The following is a 24,912-nucleotide window of genomic DNA, read 5'->3' as shown; positions in this document are numbered from 1 at the left end:
AAACATAAAAAATTGTAAAATCACTTATTTTAAATTAAAATTAAAGAATGTTCGTTTACAACGGTAATAAGATAAAATTTTAAATTAAGGATTTCTTTTTAATGAATACATTTTAATAATATTCATACGAGATACATTAATTTAAGAAAATTAATGATGTGCTTTTCTCATTTGTACAAGAATATTTCCAAGTTCTTCACGCTTCCTTTTTGCTCGGATATGTGTACCCAACTGAAATAGAAAATGAAAGTAGAGAAACATATACTTTATAGATTAATATATATTTCACATAAGGAATATAGTATATTTTCTGGACAAATATAATAGTATCATTTCTTACTCTTCTTTTCAGAAACTTTAAAGCACGTTTATCTTTCGATACTTTCAACAATTCCATTGCGCGCTTTTCATATGGAGCATGTCCGGTTACTTCACGTATTAAGTCTCTTACAAATTTGCTGTGCTTTGTTTGCCTCTGAAATTATATATTAATTATTAGTTATATAAGTTTATTAATTAATGTATCAATATTTATTTTTATATTTCATACCCCCTTTAATCTAGATGGTCGAAGTATAACAGTTTTTTCTTTCTCTGTTTTGCTTTTTGCCACTCTGATGGTAGTAGTTTTGTGGCCTCTGTTGAGGCCAACAGCTAATTCATATCTTGGAGCCATCCTATCCAATAATATATAGGTTACGTGATAATCAATAATGTAATATAAACAATAAAACTAATCAATATGTCTCTATTTTTAATTGATGTTAATTAACAACAAATAAAAACTTTTATAACGAATATAGAATAGTTTTATAGAACAAAAAAATATTAATTAAAATAAACTTAGAGAATACATATGTACATTTCCATATATATACAATTTTTGAATAGTTATTGATATCACGAAAATATAAGCTAAGAAAGACATACAATTAAAAGTTTTTTCTATTGACTACATTGCTAATTGAGTTAATAATTGATCAAAGTTAATCGAAGTTGGTCGAAGTGGAACTTACTTCCTTTTATGCTGGCCACATACACCTTCCACTACACTAACTGTAACAGTAACGTAACATTTTGTACGTTTCGTAACACAGCGTTACGATGGCAACGTAAGGTTATCATACACTAAAAGATATAGTTCATGACACAGTTGTACGTAAAATTTAACCAATAGTGAACACGAAAAATTTCCCTCCCATTTACAAACTTATTTGTCCTAGAAATGTTAATGTATTTTGTCATTCAATTAAATAATCAATACGCTTCTATTTTATAATTTATTAACAATCTTGTATTAAATTACAAATTTTACGTTAATATGAAATTTATTTAGATGTATGAATATTAGAATCATTTATATTTAATAAGAAGAAATATCTCATGTCGTAAACGTATCATGTTTAATTAAGGTATTATAGTTATATTTTTTTTCTTAATTGAATATCGGCCTGAACAAAATCTGTAATAAGAATTAGAAAAAAGATTTGTTACGATTAAATCTTGAATATAAAATGTAAAATATAAAATGCAACGGTACAACATACAATAGTGTGCTATCTAAAATATCAAAATGGTTCATAGCTTTGGCGTCATTTTCACTTACTCAAGAGTTATAAGATTCATATAAAATTTGTATAATTGCTTGCTGCCTTTTTTGTTTTTCAAGCTGTGGTAATCTTTCTAATTGATTGACAATTAACTTCAGCAAAAATTTTCCAGCGTCGAACTTCTCGTTGATCCATCAGATTCATGAGGACGAGGAGGATTATCCGAAAAATGGTTGGGAAGACCAGTTAAACTTCAGTGACTATTATATGCTTTCACCGATGATCAATGAGTAGTTCATCATTTTCTTTAACAGTTTCATTTTCAAGTACTTCATTTTCAAAATTATCAAACATATTACAATATTGATTATGATCGCTCATTTCTCTAAATAAATACTGTTGACATATAACCTCATTAACTTCTGGTGTTAAATTTCAAATTAAAGCGCGTATTTTATGATGATTTATAATTGGCTGTCCAGAAAGCGCCTACCGTAAAACTTTTATTACGGAATTTTTCGGCATTGCGTTTCAAATTTTATGGACGAAAGTGGAAGGGTTACGGAAAGTGTAATACTCGATTGAGATTAGTCGATTTCTTTATGCTTACATTTTACATCCTTATGGAATTTTAATCTTCCAATTTAGTTCCTGGAGAGACATTAATGACATTAGAACCAGTGAACGTCTTCTGATAACCGTGCTGAGAATCAACCATTACGAATATTGTATAAAAAAGAAGATCGTATATTTAGTGTCGCGTCTAAGATTAAATAATTGTAGGTTTTATTTGTAATTGTTTTTCGTTTTTATAAATATTTTGTTATTTCTTCGTTTATTCTGCATTATATCTTTGACCAATTCATTTGTCTTGTAAATATATTAATTTAAGTTCGCTATAAAAAATCATATTATTCGCGTCTTTAAACAAAAGAAATTATTATGTATAATCCCTGTAGGTTTATATGTCTATTATAAAAGCACTTATTTATATATATATATATATGAATTGAGACATTTAAATTTGAATATCTTTCACTAATATAATAATTTAATAATTTAGTTTATCATCAAACTTTAAAATGGATCTTCTTCAATTGAGAAATGTAACTTGTTTTTTAATTATACTTTATAGAATAAAAGGAAGTATACAAAAATTTTCTTATATTTTCTTTTTTTCCATAGTTTCGAGACTTTCTTCTTGTATATAATCAAATATCAGAGACTTGCTTCAAGAGATGTGCTGATACATTCCTTACTAGAGAAATAACTTCTAACGAGGTACAATTAACAGTAGTTTATTCTAAAAATTTAATCATGTTGTAATATGTAAAATCTTCAAAAATATGTTGAAAACATTCTTTATTTACAGGATTTATGTATAAAAACTTGTACAGAGAAGCATATACATGCAAATCACAAAATTATGGAATTATATATGGAAATCCAACCTATTCTAGTTCGTAAAAGAATAGAAGAAATGAATAACAATCAAGCAACAATAATGGCACAATCAGAAGATGAACAGAAAGTAGGAACAACTATAAGATAAATTATAATAATATATTTATTTGTATAAAAAATTGTACTTTCTTTATCTATCATATGTATCCACATCTTTACTTACATCTTTAATATCAAATTTAAATAAAACAAAAATTTCATTACTTTGAATAGGAAAAATATCTATGGAATTTAAAATACATCACCGTACTTATATAGTAATATGCATTCTAATTAAAATTAAATTTAAGATTAATCATCATATACATCAGTAACAATTATAGTATAATAACAAACTTATCAGATTATTATGACTGTAATATTTCAAAAAAATTACAGATTATATAAGCATTGATTTATTAAGAATTTGTATACACATAATATACACACACAATAACATTATAATTAGGAACATACTAGATAGAAAGTTTCAAATTTGATAATTATCTCTTTTGGTACTTCAAATTTTGAGAAAACTATTAAAATATAGTTTTGTTTATATGCAAATAATTATATTATATAACTGTAGTTCAGACATGAAAAACACAAGTTGAACTGATATGATATCGTAAAATAGAACATGCTTCTTATATATAATTGTCAATAAAATATAATTGCATTTGTTTTATGAAAATTTAATAAACTAAAATAGAGGCTATAAACAACAATTTTATTTCACAATGTGTAATTTGAAGCAAAAAAAGAGGCAATTACTGAATCTGAAACACGCTTTACACAAACTACATTTCTTCTTAGACATAAAAAAATTATTAAGCCGTATATTGTTTTCATGTAAATTATTTCATACAGTTAGCTAGTAATTTATTAGCTAGTAACTGGTTTCATATGCATTTATATATAGCAACTTTTACATATCTCCTAAACTATAGATAATTTAAAAATTTATACCTGGAATGGTTTTAACAATAATTAAATTATTATTAATATTAAAACGTTCTTTTTTCACATTTTCCACATTGAATAAGCATAAAACATATTAAATAAAATATCTATAATATAATATACTAAAGCAGAATTATAGACTACTTATAATTAAGATCTTTCATAATCAATTATCAAACACTGTGTACGTCTTTTACACATTTTGTATAACATTGGCTTACATACATTTTACATACTTGATGTAGTCATTATATATCATATTTGCTTCAGAAGATTCAACTTGAGAAATTTTTAATATTGCATTAATGATCATAAGATAATCTTCTCTAATAAAACAAATTTTACTTTTCTATGTCAATATCTACATTAAAGCATGTGCAAATAATCAAACATACAGGAATATAACACGAAGCATAACAATTTAATGTTATATTACCAGAATGATTTTCTTAAAATATAATGATAAAATTGTATTATATTTTGAGTTACTCATATTATAAATAATTATGCAAAATTGTAAAAAATAAAATTAAATACGTTAATGTAAGTATATCGCTTTAGTATTAAAATAAAACTAAATTTGACTAGCTTGTAAAATAAATTATTTATTAGATCTCCTTTCAACATGTAAAAAAGAAATTAATTATTCAATATTTATTTACATACAATTACTTTTTTATGATAGAGATACTTAGGAAGATATTCATGTTGTACTTCAAAAAATTTATCAAAGTTACTTTTTCAACATTTTAATCGATAATAATTCTATGAATTTCATAAATAATAAATATGTTAGAAAAAAATGTTTGTATTTTATTATTATTCAAAGTATATTGGAATTTATTGATTGAGATTGTCATTTTATAACAACTTGGAGTGTATTTTTTTTAATGAAAATCAAATTATTTAGATTGAATCACATAATATTTATGATAATGTTATTAACTAATTGATAGTTATTCCCCTGTAAATAGTAATATATATATATATATATATATATATATATATATATATATATATATATATATATATATATATATATTACTTCTTATATAATTTCTTTCTATTATACGAACTGAAAAAATAAAATGTTAACAAGCTATTTAATATTACTTCTAACACATTTTATAAATTTTATATATATTAATTTATCAGAATAATTTTTATATACATGAAAATTTCATTAAGAAGTTGAAGACATACAAAATTAAACATATATTGACTTAAAAAAGTTAAAAGCATTAAATATTTGTCATGATCCTTTAACAGATCTTTTTCTTATTATTTTAAGCACTGCCCAAGCAATTCTATAATTAACCCTACAAACTCCAAAAACGTAATAAAATATTAATTTTAAATTAATATGGAAAAGTTTTGGTTAAATATATCATTTTTTATTATGTCATTATATAATTGTATGTGTAATACACATCAGATAAATAAAAAATATATTAAATAAATAAATAAGTTAATAATAGAAAAATTCCTGGAGTTTTTAGGATTAATACTAGTAGTACTTAATGCCTTTTTGAAGACAAATATCCAGCAACTTCTTTCATTAAGGAGAATATACGTGATTGTAAATATCAGTTTTGATATCTCCATTAATAAGAAAAATAGGCGGGATACTTATTTTCAAAAAGATAGACACTAAATGTGATTTTTTTTATGACTTAGTAGAGAGAAACTATAATCAATACAATTCAGTCTGTCATTTTTACATCATATAATACATTTTCCTGATTTATAAATGATTTAAACTGATAAAGTATTCGGCAGCTCAATATGTACGAGTAACTATCCTGATATTTAGGAATCCTACCTTTACTGTATGTTGTGTTAAAGGAGATTCGTATGGACGAATGCATTCTCTTATATTCTTCATGATTCTTCAAATACACATTATCAAAGACTACTGTTCTAACCATGATGGTAAAGATGAATTTGGAGATTTAACTTTAATATTAAATTGTTTAAGTGTTGCTTCCAATGCAGTTTGATTCCCAGAGAAATAAGCAGATACTGCATTATGAAATAAGAGTAACTGTTTATGCATTACTTTAATCTGAAAGAAAAAAAGATTTATATAATAATGTATAATAAATATATGATTAAATATTTAATAAATTCGTACATACTCTATTTTCATCTAAAAATTTTAATTTAATTGAAACATCAGAACGTAATTTTTCAAAATTTTGTTTGTGTTCTTCATAATTTAACTGTGCTTCTTCTAATCTTGCTGCATTATTTCCATCTGACTTTATAGCCTGTGCTAGTGTTTCAAGATCTGTTCTGTATGCATCATACTCAATCCTGTTGCATAATAAAGCACATTAACTATATACAGATACATATTATTTTGCAGTTTTATTTTAATGTAATAATATTTGTTTTAAAATGTCATCTCCCTTACCGTGCTATTTCATACTGACGTACTGTCAGTAAAGTATCTTCAATAGTCTTATTGCAAAGAGTATTTACAGAAGATACAAAGAAATTCAAAGCCCCCAGTAGCGTTTCCCCATTTTTAGTCAAATTTCTTTGTGTTTCTGAATTATACAAAAATTCTTCTTGTAATTCAGGTGATTTTTGTGCTAATTCAGAAAATGCTTCTCCTAAAGCATGTTGAGTTTGTACCACATGATGGAAGTGAGAGGCTAAAGCCCGAGATAATCTTAAAATATTGCAATATTTCCTTTGAGTGTCTCGCAATAATTCAATTTGACTCTCAAGTTCTAGAAATATTCAATCGATAAAATTATATTTTATAATACATTTTAATACATCTTACAGTTTAATGTTATTGTAAATAACACACAAATTGTATTATATTAAAATAATTTGTAAATAACTTACATGTAAAAAAGAAATACTTCAAAAGAAATTATTTAAAACAATATTTAAAAATTTGTACAAATTGTATTAATTTAATTAATTGAGAAAAACTTACCAGAATCAACGGTACGTGATGTTTTCCCAAGTTTTTCATACATAAGTTGTTTAGTACATTTATATGTAGAAATACTCCAATTTTTAATACTTTCAATTTTGCTTTGAGCCGTACGCATTGTTTGTGTATCTCCGTTTTGGATAGGTGTATTTGGAGATACATTCACTGCTGTTAAAGTATTAGTTTCAAATTTATTTCTAAATAAAATATTAAGACTATCTTCATGTAATTAATAATCATTTACTATAATACATTTAAATAATTAGTGTTATAAAAATATTATAATAGATAATATATACATACATGTCTGTGGTACGGAGCTACCTACAGTTAAATTTATGGTAGCTGGTCTCGGTAAATTGTCTCCACTACAATTATTTGGAACATGTGGTGGAGGTGTTCCAGAATGAACAGCACTATCGCTTTCATTCAAAGAAGGAGCATCTTTTAACATTTCATGAATGCTTCTTTCCATTACACTTGATGTTACAGTAATCTGTGACATCTCACTTAAAAAAATATATAAATAGTTAATTTATAGAATTATCCATGTCATAATCAAATAATCAATTTTTCACTATGCTATTAATTCTATCATTCTATATGTAAATTCTATTCTAAAAGAAACAAAATTTATCGAGTAAAATGATAATCACAAAGAGTTTTTAAAAAACATTTTTAACATTTGTTTAAAATTATATTTGATTATTTTGAATTGTAATTTTGAATTAATAATTTATGTTATTTAGATGGAAAATTAGTTCACATAATGCATAATGGAATACTTACGAAATTTTTTTTTTGTTATTTGTGATTATTTTCAGAATTATAAAAAATTTTTAATTCTTTACTGACAATCTACGTACACATTTCCACCATTAAACTATTTCAAGCGATTGGCAACGAATTAAGAGCGAAACATGAACGAAATAAATGTAAATACTGAACCATTCATAGCGGAGACGCCACGAAGTAAAAACGCATCTTGCTAATGGACAACTAGAATAAAAGTACTATTTCATTAACAGATTAAAAATTATAGACTATTGTAAATTAAAGAATTATTCATATTTAATATTGAAATATAAAATATTATATTTTATAATAGTAAGATTATATCAATTATAAAAGTTGGTAAGCCTGCCAGTTATATCGATCTCAATCGATTTGGACTTTCCTCCACATATGATTTTAGTATAATTTTCTATTTTATTGAACTTAATAAAGAATCGATTAAAAGACAATTGTTATATAAAATTATCTAAAATATTAATTACATCTTTCTTTATCTATTAATGATATAATCTCATTATGATATAATAGTTTAATTAAAAAGTTTTTAAAAATGAATTTTACCCAGTTATTTTTGTGTCGCATTCACACGAATTTTTGATGGGATCACTTGGTCCCGCCAATGATGTGCCGCCGCTTATAACAACTTGCAGTTGATGCAAGTAAACGTTCACGTTATGAAAGGATTCTTAAGAACATGTGATACGCGTTTTTTTCTTTCTTTTCCCTTATTCTGGCAGTCTTTTGCCACGTGATACGGAAGTGCTTGCAATAGACGGTGTCCGTCAAGTATCCAGCAACTTATTCGAGATCGTTTGTTGTAGTTATCATACGTATTATTTAATGTTCAAGAGAGTACAGTATTGTTTATCGATAAGATTTTATACATGTTATCAGGCAATTTTTTTCCATTTTTTTTCTATTGTGGACACCCGGTCCAAAGTTGTTTCCTTTTCTCGTCGAGGTTCTTTTATGCTGCGCATATGAAATACAAACAAGAGATTAACCTAAGGTGAAAATTACGTTTTCTTAATAAAAACAAAATATGTCCGAGTCAGAGGGAAGTAATTTTTCCGATAATGAAAGTGATCGTGGGGGTGGAGGTAGTGAAAGCGATCAAGATGAAAATCGTAGTATTTCATGCAGTAGAAGCCCTTCCAGATCACCTTCGAGAAGTCCCTCTAGGTCTCGATCACGGTCTAAATCAGGATCAGGGTAAACAGTGTTTTACTTCTTTCTTATGGGAAATTCATATGTTTTGTTTTAATTTCTTTTCTATTTATCATGTATGAATATTTAGGTCAGAAGATGAAGATGCAAAAGCTGATGAAGCTGAGGAGGTTAAATCTGGTGACGAAGAAGCAGTGGAACCAGAAGAAGAACCAGAAGGTAAAATACTTTGAATACTTGCAATATATTGTATAACAAATGAAATTAATAATAATATTCTATGATTATAGGTGAAGATCTGGATGGCAGTAGCGAGTATGATGAAGAGGAAGAGGAAGAAGACGATGATAGACCTAGGAAGAAAAAAAAGAAAGATAGATTTGGTGGATTTATCATTGATGAAGCTGAAGTAGATGATGAAGTTGAAGATGACGAAGAGTGGGAAGAAGGAGCTCAAGAAATTGGTATTGTAGGGAATGAAGTAGATGAATTAGGACCTACTGCAAGGGAAATTGAAGGAAGACGTAGAGGTACTAATCTATGGGAGTAAGTTTTAATATTTAATATATTAGAAAATGATAATATATATTTTATAAATAATACTCATTCCTCATTAAAACTAATTTATATCAGTTCTCAAAAAGAAGATGAAATAGAAGAATATTTGAGGAAAAAGTATGCAGATGAATCTGCAGCTGCTCGACACTTTGGTGATGGAGGTGAAGAGATGAGCGATGAAATTACTCAACAAACTTTACTTCCTGGAGTTAAAGATCCAAATCTCTGGATGATAAAATGCCGTATTGGAGAAGAAAGAGCAACTGTACTTTTATTAATGCGAAAATTTATTACATATCAGTTCTCTGGTACTATATATTCTTCATTTTCTATTTTAATATAATTAACTGTATTTCTCAATGAATTTTGTTCATATTTTTCTTGTAGGAGAACCACTTCAAATCAAGTCAGTTGTTGTACCTGAAGGTGTAAAAGGTTATATTTATATAGAAGCTTACAAACAACCACACATAAAAGCTGCTATTGAAAATGTAGGAAATTTAAGAATGGGTATATGGAAACAGCAGATGGTACCAATTAAAGAAATGACTGATGTATTAAGAGTTGTGAAAGAACAAACAGGATTAAAGGCTAAACAATGGGTCAGATTGAAAAGAGGAATTTATAAAGATGATATAGCACAGGTAGATTATGTTGACTTAGCACAAAATCAAGTGCACTTAAAGTTACTGCCAAGAATAGATTATACCCGGCCCCGTGGTGCTTTAAGAACGGCACAAAGCGAATCTGAAGCTTTGAAGAGAAAAAAGAAGAGAAGACCACCTGCTAAACCATTCGATCCCGAAGCTATTCGAGCTATCGGAGGAGAAGTTACTAGCGATGGAGATTTTTTAATTTTTGAAGGCAATAGATATAGTAGAAAGGGGTAAGTACATACATTTTTCTAGTTACTATCACCTCCAATATTACATTACCTCTTCTTTAAAATAATGATTTTTTTTTTTTTTTTTCCAGATTTCTTTATAAAAATTTCACTACAAGTGCTATTATAGCAGAAGGTGTAAAGCCAACTCTTTCCGAGTTAGAGAGATTTGAGGAAGCACCCGAAGGCATCGAGATAGATTTAAGTGGAACTCCAACAACAGGAGTACCCGCTGGAAAAGAGGATCAAGGAGTGGTACATTCCTTCAGTAATGGTGATAATGTAGAAGTATGCGAAGGTGAATTGATAAACTTGCAAGGCAAGATCGTTTCGATAGATGGAAACATGATAATGGTCATGCCAAAACACGAAGAGCTAAAGGAGGCTCTAGAATTTCAATCAACAGAATTAAGAAAACACTTTACAATGGGTGATCATGTGAAAGTAAGAAAATCTTTTGTATCTTTTGTATCAGTGAAATATCAGTAAAATATAATCAGTATGTTTCAATTTACAGGTAGTAGCGGGACGATACGAAGGTGACACAGGTTTAATCGTTAGAGTCGAACAAAATAGAATAGTTTTGTTCTCTGATTTATCGATGCATGAACTGGAAGTTCTTCCAAGAGATTTACAATTATGTTCGGATATGGCAACTGGTGTCGATAGTTTAGGCCAGTTTCAATGGGGTGATTTAGTTCAACTTGATGCTCAAACGGTCGGTGTTATAGTTCGTCTTGAGCGTGAAAATTTTCATATTCTTTCTATGCATGGCAAAGTGATTGAAGCTAGACCACAAGGACTTACGAAGCGTCGAGAGAATAGAAATGCGGTAGCTTTGGACTCTCAACAAAATCCTATACAAAAAAAAGATATTGTCAAAGTAGTTGATGGGCCACACGCAGGAAGAGGTGGTGAAATAAAACATCTTTATAGAAGTTTTGCATTTTTACATTCAAGAATGTTTGTTGATAATGGAGGCATATTCGTTTGTAAAACGAGGCATCTACAACTTTCTGGTGGGAACAAATCAGCTATTACATCTATATCTCCAATCTCAGGTTTCATGTCACCAAGAATTGCTTCACCAATGCATCCGAGCGGGTTAGTATCATATTTTTGTTGTCTCCTTTCTATTTATTTAATATATTTTCAATACACGATAAATGTACAATTTTTTTTTTTTTTTTTTTTTTTTTTTTTTTTATAGAGGAGGTATGGGACGAGGAGGAGGTGGCGGTGGTAGAGGTAGAGGTCGCGGTGGAGGTATAAGGAGAGACAGAGAGTTAATAGGAACGACTATAAAAATAACTGGCGGACCGTATAAAGGAAACGTAGGCATAGTTAAAGATGCTACAGAAACTACTGCGCGTGTAGAACTACATTCGACGTGTCAAACGATATCCGTGGACAGGTCTCACATTGCAAACGTTGGAGTACCAACAAAAGACGGTGGTTTCAGCAGTTACAGTCGTACACCAGCGTACACGGCTGGTGGACAAACACCAATGTACGCGAGAGATGGATCCAAAACTCCTATGCATGGATCTCAGACGCCTATGTACGAAAGTGAGTCTCGTTCATAATTACGTTTGAAATTTTTTCAGACATCTAATATTTAGAAATGATTGATTATATTTCTATTACAGATGGATCACGTACTCCTCATTATGGTTCTATGACGCCATCTCATGATGGATCACGGACACCTGGTCAGTCAGGTGCTTGGGATCCTACAGTCACTAATACACCAGCAAGAACAAACGACTTCGATGGTTACAATATGGAAGAAGCCGGTTCACCTGGATATGGACCTGGCTATCCTCCTACCGGTGGTCCATTCACACCTCAAACACCTGGTACTATGTATGGATCCGAACAAAGTTTCAGCTCATATCAACCTAGTCCAAGTCCTGCGGGAAGTACGACTGCGAGTCCAAGTCCTGCAGGCTATGTCGCTACACCGTCTCCAAATGGGACTGGATATACTACAAGTCCTCATGGAGCATTTGCTACTCCATCGCCAATGGGTTATAGTCCCATGACACCAGGTAAAATATACAATATATATTTTATTTAATACGTCCTAGATGTCACAAATTTCCTGTTCCATTAAATTATACATTTTTTTGTCCGTTACAGGAGTCCCTGGAAGTCCGTATAATCCTCAAACTCCTGGTGCAGGTTTAGATACTGGAGTTACGTCGGGAATCATCAATCACACCGAATGGCACACAACAGACATAGAAGTACGTATTCGGGGTTCTCATCCAGATCCTGCACTAGCAGGACAGCAAGGTGTTATACGAGGAATTTCTGTGAGTATATAAAACATTTTCATTCGTAATATTTAATAAAAGTTGAATTATTCAAATAATTTCTTATCAACCAGGCCGGTATGTGTGCTGTGTTTCTACCTGTGGAAGACAGAGTCGTAAATTTGGTCTGCGATCAATTGGAACCAGTAGTACCTTCGAGAGGCGACCGAGTGAAAGTTATTATAGGCGAAGAGCGAGAAGCCATAGGTACCTTACTTTCGATCGACAATCAAGAAGGTGTCGTGAAATTGAATACTGACGAGGTAAAGATGTTGCATTTACGATTCTTGTGTAAAATGAAATCCTCGTAATTCTTTCATTTGTCTCTATACGTTTGTAAATTATACATACTTAAAAATATTTCTTGTTATAAAGATTGAAGATATTATTGAATCATTAAAAGTATATTTATAATTTCTGATATTTAATTGTTGGTATATACTGTAGTTTGTAATAATTGACCAATCATGTAATATAAGTTCACCAATCATGTAATATTCTATACATGTAGATAAATACATGTACTTTTTCAAAAAAAATTAAATAAAATTAAAAGAAATTATATAATTGATGTAAATATTTCAGGTAGTTTTATCTTTTAAATACTTAACATTTTAATTGTTATTACTAAAAGCAATTATTTTTGTTTTAATCCAACGGTATAATTTGCTAATAGAATCACTTGGCATCTATAATTCAGTAAAAGAATAATATAGAAATATATATTATAAGCAGGAGATGATGAATACGTACTTCAATAATATTAATCAATTTACTCTAAATTTGTACATTTGTAAATACGTTTACATTCATAGTCTTAAATATAACATGCTAATAAAACAAATGTTCTTTTATTTGTATGTTTTCAATCTCTGTTCCAACTTGATATCTAAGGTAGCTTAATAGTATAAGAAAATTGTCTTCCTTCGGGAAAAAAAAGTATAATAAATACAGAAAGATAGTATAACATAGGTATAATTATTTACTTATTTAATTTTTTTATTACCGTTTATTTAATAGTATACTTACGCGTGAGTAATTTTTATAGACTTCATATCATTGCTTAAGTATAAGTTTATTTTCTTCGTATGTAATATGATTTCAACTTATGGTAATATCTGCTACTTGCATTAGAGTTTTTCCAAGTAACACAGGTATGTACAAAATACTACAGTATGTGCTGTACGTTATGTGCTTTGGGGAAAGAAATATTTCTATGATGTATAATATCGTTCGAAGAGATATTCAATAAGTGAAATACAATATTGCATATATTATATGACATAACTCACATATTATCTGTTTATATTACGATATAGTTATTGTATTTGCGGGACTAACAAAATTTAAGCTACACGAAAAGATTTGTCCATTTAAATGGTAAAAGGACGCGTCCAAAGATGAAATATTAGTTATTGAATATGTTTCCTGTAACGTATTTAGTTTAATTCTCATGTCCACTTACGAATTCAAGATTATTCATGCATACAGCTGATTTATAAAAATTTAGGTGACAGATTTCTTATATACAATCCATATGTTTGACGATGCATAATGTTAAAATTATATTTACTAATCGTATATAACCATAATATGTAGTTTCATTGATATTGTAAAAACCGGTTAATCATTTTTATATTTTGTTATATATATACACCACATAATTGATATATATAATATCATGCTTAGAAAGCAATGTTAATATATTACAGTAACAACAATCAGTAATCACTTTGAAAAGTACATACCAAGAAAGAAATTTTATGGAAAATATATCAGGTTATTTCTCCACTGCATTAGAAAAATATGCTGTGTGTGAGAAAAACAGTATAAAAAAGTAATATTTAACATAAAACATTAAAAGTTTCTATTTCATGTGAAATTTTAGTTAATTTTTACAATTGATCGGTAACTTAATATTTTCGTATTATATATATAGCTGATAAATTATGAGATTACATGTAAATACACTTTTGCAAATTAATCCTTTGTTACCACATTTTATGGTGGATCCAATTTATATTAATATTCCCAAGAATTTATTTCTTACATATATATCGATAAGATTTATTTAAAACAATAACGCATAGGTATGGTATATATCGTCTGTTATCATTTTCATCAACAAACATTTGACTCATTATATTAATCTACCAGCATAACGAGTTTTTCTGTTTTCCCACTTGGTGCAAAATGTTATAAAAATCGAATTTTTGTTCACTGACTTTCACATGTGAAAAAACTAATATTACAGTTGCTTTCTAACAATGCTGAACACGATCATATTTTATTATGAAAATGTCCCAATGTATTTATTTGTGTATACCACTATGAATATCAACATCCATTTATTTCTTTTCTTTGTCGGTTTCCATTATTTCTTTTTTAATAGAAATTTTGTTGTCACATTTTCTATCTTTATCAGTTTCATCCTTTATTATAACTTTACTATCACCCCATCGTGTATCAGTTTTGCATTTATTTTCTATCTCAGAGCCATTAACTTCCGCTACAATTTTTTCATCTTGTATTTCTACAATTTCCACTTTCTTGCTATCACCCTGCACCATTTTTGAAGCTATATGATACATATTTTTTACTGCAGTTAAATAATTATGGCATTCAGTCTGTAAAGATATTTTAAATATTATTTAATACTATATTTCTATTCGTTTTAACTTATCAAATTTTAATAGAACTTACCGAAACTTTCTTAAGTTTTTCATCCGTACATCTTAATTTATCTTTGTAAATCTTTAAATCTTCGGACAAACCTTTCAAATTGTTTGCTTGTTTTAATGACTTTTCATTAACAATCCCTAATTCAGTTTGCAATTCTATCATACGATTTTCTGTATCTAAACGAGCTTTTTCTGATCTTTTCAATTGACCAACTAATTTCTCAACGTCTAATAAAGAACCTTTATATATAACAAATCCTTCTGGTATCGATTCTTCTTCAGTTATTCCTGTAGATTTATCATCTCTTCTAGCTCTTTTAGAAGGTGGCCCACTTGACACGAATACAGGTAATAATTTTTTGTTTCCTAAAAACGATAGAAGAACTTTTTGTTATTTAAAAACTGCAAGATATTCTTAGAAATATTCTTTGGAATATTATCAAACTTACCAAGAGCTAACGAACGCAATAATTCTTCTTCGTTCTGAGCCTTTCCATTGTCACTTTTATCTACATCCTTCTCATCCTTTCCGTTGTCATCCTTTGCTCTATCCGTTAATTTGCGATAATGCAAAGAATCTCTAGTAACCACTTTCTGTACTAATTTACGAACCTGTGCTCGAGACAGATTCAATCCCAAAGTATAAATAAGCTCTTCTATATCCTTATCAAATATATATCCACAATGTGTTTGATCAAAATATACAAAGGATAAAAGTAAATAAGGATCATATGTGTAAAGTTTTGTTTTTCTTTTTTTCCCGTCTTTGTCTCTATCTTTCTTACCGTCCTTAATTGAATCGTCATCCTACGAAATAGTTGTTATTTTATTTCAAGTAAACGTTAAGTCAACAAATTAATTAGTCATAAATTAATTAACGGCTTTTTTCTTTAAATACCTCAGATTCCTCGTAATCATCGTCGTCGTCGTCGTCATTTTTTTCCTTCTCCCGATCCTTGTCATCAGTTTTGTTCTTTGCTTCTTTATCATCTTTTTTATCTTTACTCCCTTCTCTCTTTTTTTCGTCTCTCCTTTCCTCTTTCTTATTACATTTTCGATCATCTTCACGTCTTCTATCATCTTTCTTCTCGTCCCTCTTATCTTCTTTTTTATCTTTCTTTTTATCCTCGTCTTTTTCCTTAGGTCTTTCAGGCAAATTACATAATGATCGATATATGCGAAAACCAAAATCTCGCATTAACATTTCATTAAATAACTCGGCAAATAAAGACACCTCGAACGAATGTTCCTGTAAAAATGCCAGGAAGAAATTAATCAAATTCGTATATGATTAATGTATGATCGAACAACAGTAAACATAAATAACACAAGAAAAATATAATACCTTCGTGTCCTCTGGTCTGTAATCAAGTAAAACACTCAATGACATTACAGTACAATCGAATTTTCCATTTTTCGCTGATCTAGACGGATGCACAATAATGTGAGAAGACTCTGGTAGTGTATACCTTTTTTCAAGTATAATTCGTTCGCGTTCGTATAGTTTTCTTTTATCTTCATCATGCTGTAAATTACATATATACTAACACCTCAACATACTTCAATGATAATAAAAATGGCTACTTAATCTTTTGTAAATACTTATAACACACACACACACACACACACACACATTCAAATATATATATATATTATATATATATGTTGTTATATGTAATATATTTATGTTCACTTTATGTTCAACCTTTACATCTTTATTTTCCTTGAATTTCTTTTCATCATCTTCTTTTGGAGGTGGTGATGTATCTTCATTATCTTCTACATCATCTTGACGTCCTTCCTCTTTAGCCTGTTCCAACTTCATAGCCTTTAGAAGACGTGCAAGCAATTGTGACTTTAGACCTTTAGAATTTAAATTTCGTGCAACCAATTCTTGACGTAAATCGTTCACCTTTGTAAATAAAAAAATACATAAACATGTATATACATATATTAATGAATAAATACTAGATATAGAAATGATTTTATAAAATAATACCATACATTCATAGATTTTGGATCCAATTGAGAATAGTGGGTTGGATCTTTCTTTTCTGTTGCCATATCATCCTGAAAACAGAAAAACTATATTAGCTTACAGAAGTAAAAAAGCTTGATAGGAATCTACAGAACAGAAGCAGCCCCTATAACGAAACGAAACCACTCCCTCTTCATTCTTTCGCCATTCTTCGTTTAATCACTTTCTCACATAGTAATGATACACCTTTCTTCATTCACGATGTTCCTCAAGTATGACTTAAATAACTGCTAGATTCTCATAGTGTCCTGGCTCTGGTGTCTGTGTCGTTGATAGGTTATGGATAATACCAAAAATGTAGTAGTATATAACGATGAGCAAATGAAATGAATGAATAATTTATCAATGACAGAGGTGAAGGTATCAGGGATAGGAATGGCTCAGCTGTGCTCTTCTCCGAGCTAGGCTTGCTTGCGTCTCTTGTTAATGCAATGAAACTGCCAATGGCTAAGGGAGAATTTGCAATACATTACCCATCGATCATTTTTGTACCTGACCTAATAAAAATATTTGATAACATAAAGACTTGAAGAAGACTGCCAGAAACTATGCTACGCTACTATTTCTAAATAGAATTTGATTTCTTATACTTATGGTAAAGTTAAATAATATTTTTTTTTTATGAATATATTTTACTGAAAATAATGTCAAATATTCCTATTTACATCGAATATTAAGGAACTAAACAGAAAAATATTATAACATAAAATTACTAACTTCTCAACACAGTACCTTTCTTTAAAGTATAGAAGTTATCTATGATAAGTCTTTTGCTAAATAACGAATGTTTCAATTTCTAAGCAGTAAAATTAATTGTTAGGGAATGTAGAATCTTGATAGAAGTTGAAAGATAAATTGGATCGATGGACAAGTATCACCTACTGAAAATTCAGTTTAGTAGTAGGAAACAGCTGCATGTATACATAATAAGGTAATAAAAAGGTAAAAGTAATATGGGATGATGTTGGCAGTGCCTTTTGATCAGCGACGGCAGCCTCATCAGTGTCATTGGCAGCATCCGAATCGTCGGGGTTAGAGGCAGCACGCAGCAATTTTCGCTCCAGTTGTTTCTTATAGTTGAGTTGTAGCCCATCCCACTCCAATCTGGTAGGCACACAGCTCCATACATCTGGGAGAAATAGTATCACGGTTTCAACGCGCGAGGGCACCACTCGCCCTGACTTGTGGGTCGTTTCTGCACGTCTGTAGTAGAGTTCCAGGAAGCGGTACCTGTGCCGCAAGGAAAAACAATACCCAAACGTCAACTCAGATTAATGCTGCTTAGCCTTGCCTTATATGCTAAGTGATCGTTCGCTTGTTCGTTAAGCCCACGCACTGCATACAAAGCCACGCACAGCGTACAACGTAGACCATTTTGAGAAAGCACAACTGAGTAGATCACAACAGTAATAGAACAATAGTGATGATTTGTCTGCCGCGACTGCTCGTATATCATCGTTGGGGTGCTTGAAACAGGATCCAGTGCACAGCAATCTTCGTTGGCCGGTCGTGCATAAAATAAATACGTACCTCCTATGTAGAGATTTAGCTACAATCTTAGTTTATCAAGTGAGAAACTCATTAAAATCTATATTTCTTTTTCTTTTTTTTTTTTTTCGATCACGAATGGTATATCCTTGTCGTAGACGCATCTTAACGTTACTCCGTGCTAATTAAATTTTAGCAGCTTCTCACTCAAGAAAACTATGTACAATGTAATTTTGCGAACTATAAAAGTCCGAGGTCATAAAAAGGCAACATGACACTGATTATCAAAAGAAATTTAAATCGAAATTTACTATAATAATGGCTTATAGAAATTCAATAACCGAACATTTCAATAGTGCATTTTAACGGGCAGAAAAATTTGTTAACATCACATTGCTCTTTGATAATGAGAGAGCTTTTAAAAAGAGAGAGAGAGAGAGAGAGAGAGAAAGAGAGAGAGAGAAAAAAAAAAGAAAAGAAAAAAGATCTATAACTGTAATTCAAACGTACGTTACATAAAAGAATACCAATATTTACAAAATCGTACCACTGAGTGCAGCTGGACAAATCTATGCCTGTAAGTGCTTTACAGGTTCTGACAGCCGTCCTGATCAAAACAGAAGGATCCTTTTCGGGATTTGGTCCATCCAAGGAAGGACTCCATGGCCCACCAATGGCCATTGTTTCATTTTTACCTCGTAATCCTACTAAAAAATTTATAAGGCGAGTAGGATGTATATAATCACGATCTGGGTCTCTATCCTCCGAGACTCCGCAACATCTTTTATAAATTTCTTCCATGGCAGGCATTGATATAAGCATCACCTGTGGGATAAAATATAATATAAGACAAATGAATCGTTAAGTAATTAATTCATATAATTGAACGAACCTTTGCAGAAAAAAGATAATCAGCATCTGAAGGCTCTAGTACTGCAGTATTTTCTATACATGAATCTACATCCTTATGCATAACATGAAAAGAGCAAGGTTTGTTAAGAGTGAATGGCATATGTGGTGGGAAAGCATCAACCCATCTAAAGTTAGTAGAAAAGAAATCACTGGGAATATACATGTTTTGATAACGTCTTCTTATTTCAAGGACATCTGCTTCAGGTCTGTAATAATAAATAATAAACAATAATATCGTTTAAGATAAATCGTAATTGTGAATACGTGGAGATAAGAAATGATAACATAAAGGTTACTAACAAATCGAGCGCGATTTTTGGTATTTGCACCATGTACCGTGGCACTACTCTGGTACGTCTACGAGGTCTAGGAGATTTACTTCTTCTAGTTCTTGACGGACTACGTTCTTCTTTTTTCTCACGTTCTCTTATTCTTTCCTCTCGACGTCGTTTTCTTTCAATCTCTTCCTCTTCATTCCTACGTTCACGGGGTGATCTCTCCCTAACTCTCCCAACTTTGTTACGATTACTAGTCGTATTTGTATTTGTTGTAGTAGTTGTAAACCTTTCAATCACGAAATTATTTTTCAAAATATAAATAAAGTAATTTACAATAAAATATATTCATACTTCTTTAAAAATAGATATCATTTTGAATTTGCCTTTATGCTATAGTTTAAATTTACCTATTATTTGCATTTTCTGTAGGAGGAGGCACTGCATTATAAGTTCCCGATGGCCGATTTACTTGTTGTTGTTGTCGATTAGCTTGATTTGTCTGCTGTGTATTAGTATTATTATTATTATTTCCCATTGGTAATACTTGTATTCTAGTTGCGTTCCATTTGAATGGCATAGAAGAATTGTAAGATGCTTCTACAAGTACACGATCTCCTACTATTGGATTGGAACCTTTTACGCAAGCACTGAAACACAAATCATTAAAAATGAATTTGAATGATATCAATACAAATTGATTATTTTCTTTAATCACCTTGTTTGAAAGAATACATCTTCATCGACAAAACCAAAATTATCGTGTACTTTAGTAACTATTCCTGTAAAGACTCTTTGTTTTGGCGACGACGAAGGTACATTTTGTTGCACTTGCTGGGGCACACCAGCTACTGATGGCTGAAATGCATTCGTATTTAAAGCTCTTGGCGTTGGATAAGAAACAGTAGCAACTTGTGGATATAATTGTCCAGCTATTCCAGATGGTAAATTAGAACCAAGAGTAGCCATTGAAGCCATCGTTATATTGGGCTATAGAACAAAACATTTATAAATTCAATATTGTTAATCACTAACAATATAAAATGTTGTATTGACCTGTTGTAAACCCAAGCTTTGTTGATACACTTGCTGTGTTTGTTGCTGGTATTGAACCATAGGTTGTCCACCGATAGTACCCATTGCCTGACCTAACATTTGCTGTTGAATATTTTGAATACCTTGTCCTATGAACGCAAATCCAATATAAAATATAATATAATATAATATGAATGTAAAATAGTACTTGATATTCGTTATATAATCAAAGTACTAAAATAAATTTTATTTAATGGAACAAATTACGAAGTATATAATTCATTATAAATTCAATATGGATTGATTATTAATAAGATCTTTCACATTATTACAATTGAAATTGATATATTTCTAATTTAATTCATGCAAGAGATATCAAAAAGAAGCTTTTAGAATACTATACTATACTATTCATATCACTATAACAAAATAATGGAGCCATCCATTTTGATAGATTTTAATATCATCTCAAACTCAAAATAATTATTTCAAAATATTAATAAAATGTACAGTCTTTAAATAAAATGATGTTCTCTACATATGAGTATAAATGATTATTTCATGACAATATATTGAAAAAGATATTTTAACTAGTTTTCTTAATTTGTATAAATTTTAACAAAAATTTGGCAACATCGTGTTCTTCATACGAACGACATGCAATTTCCTCTACTTTATATTAGTATATAATAATATCTTACCTGTATTACGAACCCAAGGTGGATTCTTTCCACCACCGAATGGTGAAAGATTACTCATTTCTCTCGAAAGTTTATCACTTTATTTCTATAAATTTTTTAATACTTCGTATTCTCAATTGAGCGTCCTTCACTCGGGCGCCATATTTTTGGATATTACAATCATTGAATATAAATTTTACAAGATTTCAAATCACACTGTATACTTATGTAATCTTTCACAGATATTATTTCTGTTTGGTTAAAGTTGTGTAAAGTTCTAGGGTCTGTCTATTCATTGATTTCTGAATACACGAATGTTAAGCTTAGTCGATCGTGTAGATGTATAAGGACCAATAAAATCGTTCTTTGATATTCAATTCAAAGAAAGCACCAATGATAAAAAATATAAAGCGTAGTTCTATACCCATAAAAGAAGATGGCGCCACATCGTTTCAATAGCCATACTGCGTTGCGTGCGCAAGTATCTACACCATGCTTATTTGATGCGTATTACTATAAGCAACTGTGAGGCTCTCTGTGATCCGTAGGTAACAATACGATCAAGTATAGTACACACCAGCTGATGTGAGAGTCTTTTCGTATCTGTTATTATTTTGGTATAGACATCCAAATACTCAGGTATATATGTATATAGATCGAGTTTGATAAACATCGTGTATCCATCTTTCTCTCTCTCTTGTGAAACGCAATTCAAGTTGTAAAACATTTAGATGCAATATGACGTCGGTAGATTCTGGTGTTGAGACTGGTAATGATTCAAACGACAGTTTAATTGTTCAACACGAAAATCTTACAAGTGGCCAAATAAGTTGTAATACTTCTACAACCGTTGCTAGTATGAATAGCAGCCAAAATCAAGGACAAGAAAACGGACAGAATACTTCTCGGATAGGATTAAGTCCAACCTGGTCAATGGATTTGAGTTTACCGATTTCTTCATTGTGTACAGGATTTGGGAATTATGACTATGATTTAAGTCAAAATTCGGGTGCCAGTACATCAGGAGAACTCGTTGTATATCCATCTCAGGTAAGGGTTCCTTTTTTATTATTGAGAACAATGAAGTTAGGTAATGTGAAATGACACCATTATGATTGTTCACTTTATACTCAATGTGCAATATAACTATTTTAGGGATTTAGACCTCCTACAAGTAGATGTGTTTCTGCTAAAGAATTAAGAGGTATCAAAGTTATTCCAAGAAAGATGAGATCGTTACATTTTCGTACTGATCAGTATTATTCTGGTTGGAAAGAATTCCGAGAAACTTTTTTGGAACGTAAAATGCGACTCGCAGCTTATACAAATAATATTGAATTAATGAGAAGACTGTTAAATACTGGTGTTTCACCCGATAGTCGCGACGAACAAGGACGCACACCTCTTCATTTAGCCTCTTGCAGGTAAATTATATCTGCCCCTAAACAAGATGATATGTAAAAATGATTTCTGAATATTTTCATTTACAGAGGCTTCGAAGCAATAGTTCATCTGCTTTTGGAACATGGTGCAGATCCTAATAAACGTGATATCATAGGTAATACTCCACTTCACCTAGCAGCAGTCACAAGTAAAATATCAGTAGTGACATTGCTTTTAAAGGCTGGAACAAATGTACACTCTTTGGATAAATATGGTTGTAGTCCATTACGAATAGCACAGAAGAAATTAAGAATGTTGCAAGAATATGGAAAACCTCTTCAAGAAGATATGTTAAAAATTAAAGAAGAAGTACACAATATAATTGGTATGCTAATGGTGTATGTACAAAAACAAAAAGACATGTCTGAACAGGTCGAAACGCTTAGTAGCTTTTGTTCTCGTCTTTCGCTATCTAATACATCTGATCAAGTACAGGATGATGTCAAAGATTTATTGGCTAACATAAATTCTCTTAGTATTACAAATTAACTATTCGCATTAATATACTGTGAATATTACCGATCAAATTATACATAGTATATTAATGCAATAGGAATGCTATACATTTTATAAAAAAGACAGTTATGAGAATTAATAATAACTATAGTGTTATGTTTAATATCTCAAAGAACTCATTAACTTTTTTGTTGTTTATTATAATCGATCATATACACGTATGTTGTAATTTATTTTAATCCTTGTGATCCTACAGTCCTGGTCTAGTCAATTACTAAATTTTGGTTATAAATAACTTATTGCATTTTCAACACTTGTATAAATTTAATTAAAAATGTACTACTTATGAAATCTATATACTTAAAAATTTAGTATTCAACGTTAAATATAACTTGCTTCATTGATATAGAAACGAAAAGTAGAGGATTTAAAAATGTCATATCTTTTGTCATTTATAATTTTCAATTACTTTATTTCATTTTGTATTAAAAACTATATTACACTTATTATAATGTTATGAGGTCGTAATTATTAATCTTTTAATCAATTTGACAAGACCAGGTACTTAAACACAATGTATATCATAATTAACATTTTTTTCTAAATAAAAATTTTTAATAATCGAAGGTAAAAGATAAATTATCTTTCAGCTATACAACATTATTCATAATGTTTTAGAAGAACATTTATAAAATATATGCTTGTGAAGAAAAATTTGTTATATACATTATACCGTTTTGCTATTGAATATTAAAACTCAAGATTGTAATTTTCATTTTTCAAAGATACATACTTCAATATTTTCTACTTACATATAAGTGTGTAAATAACTGATGTAATATCTTTACATCTTCTGTACATACTGATTGTATTAACATAGAGCATCTCTATTATAACTTATAATATATAATAAAAAATATACATATATTTTTTATTTTTTTTATTTTTTTTTATTTTTTTTTTTTTTTATGAAAATAAGTGTGTACATATAGTGTTTGTTTATATATATATATATATATATATATATATATATATATATATATATATATATATATATATATATATATATTAACAAAACATATATAATTATATGGGAAAATAAAACTATTGAGGTTATACTGCTGTTTTTATTTTATGTTTCCAATGTAAAAATGGAAACAAATTAGAAACAACTTAATAACAAACAATTTTTCAATTTATAGAAAGAATATAAACTATAGAGATAATTGCCTAAAAATGCACATTATATTTTCATATTGCAGTGTAACCTTAAT

General features: G+C 29.5%; 6 protein-coding genes across 11 annotated transcripts; 3 read left to right on the top strand and 3 right to left on the bottom strand.

Annotated features, from left to right (window-relative positions):
- Window positions 1-77: 77 nt before the first annotated feature.
- Window positions 78-1,123, bottom strand: LOC124430917 (60S ribosomal protein L36-like). 3 transcript variants are annotated; one of them, XM_046978158.1, is made up of 4 exons: window positions 1,017-1,123; window positions 551-677; window positions 341-475; window positions 78-231 (listed from the first exon to the last, which is right to left on the bottom strand). In XM_046978158.1, exons 2-4 carry the CDS (start codon window positions 674-676, stop codon window positions 151-153), a joined length of 342 nt encoding a protein of 113 aa, XP_046834114.1. In that variant the 5' UTR covers window position 677; window positions 1,017-1,123; the 3' UTR covers window positions 78-150. The 3 variants fall into 3 exon arrangements, with proteins under 3 accessions (XP_046834114.1, XP_046834115.1, XP_046834113.1); XM_046978159.1 differs by having other exon boundaries at window positions 931-1,020; XM_046978157.1 differs by lacking the exon at window positions 1,017-1,123 and adding an exon at window positions 863-1,003.
- Window positions 1,124-2,062: 939 nt separating this feature from the next.
- LOC124430571 (mitochondrial import inner membrane translocase subunit Tim10 B-like) lies at window positions 2,063-3,715 on the top strand. Of its 2 annotated transcripts, none has more exons than XM_046977349.1 (4): window positions 2,063-2,329; window positions 2,614-2,656; window positions 2,736-2,831; window positions 2,923-3,715. In XM_046977349.1, exons 2-4 carry the CDS (start codon window positions 2,633-2,635, stop codon window positions 3,100-3,102), a joined length of 300 nt encoding a protein of 99 aa, XP_046833305.1. In that variant the 5' UTR covers window positions 2,063-2,329; window positions 2,614-2,632; the 3' UTR covers window positions 3,103-3,715. The 2 variants fall into 2 exon arrangements, with proteins under 2 accessions (XP_046833305.1, XP_046833306.1); XM_046977350.1 differs by lacking the exon at window positions 2,063-2,329 and adding an exon at window positions 2,337-2,505.
- A 1,303-nt stretch (window positions 3,716-5,018) lies between these two features.
- On the bottom strand, window positions 5,019-7,919 carry LOC124430606 (arfaptin-2). Its single transcript, XM_046977442.1, has 6 exons — window positions 7,699-7,919; window positions 7,213-7,418; window positions 6,910-7,077; window positions 6,373-6,694; window positions 6,095-6,272; window positions 5,019-6,021 (listed from the first exon to the last, which is right to left on the bottom strand). Exons 2-6 carry the CDS (start codon window positions 7,412-7,414, stop codon window positions 5,869-5,871), a joined length of 1,023 nt encoding a protein of 340 aa, XP_046833398.1. The 5' UTR covers window positions 7,415-7,418; window positions 7,699-7,919; the 3' UTR covers window positions 5,019-5,868.
- A 427-nt stretch (window positions 7,920-8,346) lies between these two features.
- LOC124430605 (transcription elongation factor SPT5-like) lies at window positions 8,347-13,484 on the top strand. The gene is made up of 11 exons (XM_046977440.1): window positions 8,347-8,916; window positions 9,002-9,090; window positions 9,162-9,417; window positions 9,505-9,737; window positions 9,817-10,315; window positions 10,405-10,756; window positions 10,830-11,416; window positions 11,523-11,881; window positions 11,962-12,363; window positions 12,455-12,630; window positions 12,705-13,484. The coding sequence occupies exons 1-11, from the start codon at window positions 8,747-8,749 to the stop codon at window positions 12,939-12,941; spliced, it is 3,360 nt and encodes a 1,119-aa protein (XP_046833396.1). The 5' UTR covers window positions 8,347-8,746; the 3' UTR covers window positions 12,942-13,484.
- LOC124430604 (cell division cycle and apoptosis regulator protein 1-like) lies at window positions 13,384-21,989 on the bottom strand. Of its 2 annotated transcripts, none has more exons than XM_046977438.1 (15): window positions 21,761-21,989; window positions 21,081-21,208; window positions 20,743-21,014; window positions 20,435-20,674; window positions 20,050-20,313; window positions 19,730-19,955; window positions 19,385-19,662; window positions 18,324-18,579; window positions 17,316-17,381; window positions 17,017-17,223; window positions 16,657-16,836; window positions 16,210-16,560; window positions 15,761-16,118; window positions 15,334-15,677; window positions 13,384-15,257 (listed from the first exon to the last, which is right to left on the bottom strand). In XM_046977438.1, the coding sequence occupies exons 1-15, from the start codon at window positions 21,816-21,818 to the stop codon at window positions 14,979-14,981; spliced, it is 3,507 nt and encodes a 1,168-aa protein (XP_046833394.1). In that variant the 5' UTR covers window positions 21,819-21,989; the 3' UTR covers window positions 13,384-14,978. The 2 variants fall into 2 exon arrangements, with proteins under 2 accessions (XP_046833394.1, XP_046833395.1); XM_046977439.1 differs by having other exon boundaries at window positions 17,023-17,223.
- A 242-nt stretch (window positions 21,990-22,231) lies between these two features.
- Window positions 22,232-24,264, top strand: LOC124430907 (ankyrin repeat domain-containing protein 54). 2 transcript variants are annotated; one of them, XM_046978137.1, is made up of 4 exons: window positions 22,232-22,378; window positions 22,471-22,789; window positions 22,895-23,163; window positions 23,230-24,264. In XM_046978137.1, the coding sequence occupies exons 2-4, from the start codon at window positions 22,478-22,480 to the stop codon at window positions 23,669-23,671; spliced, it is 1,023 nt and encodes a 340-aa protein (XP_046834093.1). In that variant the 5' UTR covers window positions 22,232-22,378; window positions 22,471-22,477; the 3' UTR covers window positions 23,672-24,264. The 2 variants fall into 2 exon arrangements, with proteins under 2 accessions (XP_046834093.1, XP_046834092.1); XM_046978136.1 differs by having other exon boundaries at window positions 22,240-22,789.
- Window positions 24,265-24,912: the final 648 nt, after the last annotated feature.

The sequence above is a fragment of the Vespa crabro genome, chromosome 19 (assembly GCF_910589235.1).
Source record: "Vespa crabro chromosome 19, iyVesCrab1.2, whole genome shotgun sequence".
Lineage (NCBI taxonomy): Eukaryota > Metazoa > Arthropoda > Insecta > Hymenoptera > Vespidae > Vespa > Vespa crabro.
The sequence above is the reverse complement of the archived record's forward strand: the minus strand, read 5'-3'. Positions and strand labels throughout refer to the sequence as shown.

Bases quoted from the DNA above. Each gene is read 5' to 3' on its own strand.
- LOC124430606 (XM_046977442.1), bottom strand. From the start codon at position 7,414: ATGTCACAGATTACTGTAACATCAAGTGTAATGGAAAGAAGCATTCAT. The intron at 7,078-7,212 runs GTATGTATATAT...ATACTTTAACAG, and splicing joins TAGCTCCGTACCACAGACAT to CAGTGAATGTATCTCCAAAT. The intron at 6,022-6,094 runs GTATGTACGAAT...TTTTTCTTTCAG, and splicing joins AATTTTTAGATGAAAATAGA to ATTAAAGTAATGCATAAACA.
- LOC124430605 (XM_046977440.1), top strand. From the start codon at position 8,747: ATGTCCGAGTCAGAGGGAAGTAATTTTTCCGATAATGAAAGTGATCGT. The intron at 8,917-9,001 runs GTAAACAGTGTT...ATGAATATTTAG, and splicing joins CGGTCTAAATCAGGATCAGG to GTCAGAAGATGAAGATGCAA. The intron at 10,757-10,829 runs GTAAGAAAATCT...TTCAATTTACAG, and splicing joins CAATGGGTGATCATGTGAAA to GTAGTAGCGGGACGATACGA.
- LOC124430604 (XM_046977438.1), bottom strand. From the start codon at position 21,818: ATGAGTAATCTTTCACCATTCGGTGGTGGAAAGAATCCACCTTGGGTT. The intron at 18,580-19,384 runs GTACGATTTTGT...CTTGCGGCACAG, and splicing joins TTGTCCAGCTGCACTCAGTG to GTACCGCTTCCTGGAACTCT. The intron at 16,119-16,209 runs GTATTTAAAGAA...ACTATTTCGTAG, and splicing joins ATGATTACGAGGAATCTGAG to GATGACGATTCAATTAAGGA.
- LOC124430917 (XM_046978157.1), bottom strand. The intron at 476-550 runs GTATGAAATATA...ATATAATTTCAG, and splicing joins GACCATCTAGATTAAAGGGG to AGGCAAACAAAGCACAGCAA. The intron at 232-340 runs GTAAGAAATGAT...TTTCTATTTCAG, and splicing joins TAAAGTTTCTGAAAAGAAGA to TTGGGTACACATATCCGAGC.
- LOC124430571 (XM_046977349.1), top strand. From the start codon at position 2,633: ATGGATCTTCTTCAATTGAGAAAT. The intron at 2,657-2,735 runs GTAACTTGTTTT...TTTTTTCCATAG, and splicing joins ATCTTCTTCAATTGAGAAAT to TTTCGAGACTTTCTTCTTGT. The intron at 2,832-2,922 runs GTACAATTAACA...CTTTATTTACAG, and splicing joins GAGAAATAACTTCTAACGAG to GATTTATGTATAAAAACTTG.
- LOC124430907 (XM_046978137.1), top strand. From the start codon at position 22,478: ATGACGTCGGTAGATTCTGGTGTTGAGACTGGTAATGATTCAAACGAC. The intron at 22,790-22,894 runs GTAAGGGTTCCT...TAACTATTTTAG, and splicing joins TCGTTGTATATCCATCTCAG to GGATTTAGACCTCCTACAAG. The intron at 23,164-23,229 runs GTAAATTATATC...TTTCATTTACAG, and splicing joins CTTCATTTAGCCTCTTGCAG to AGGCTTCGAAGCAATAGTTC.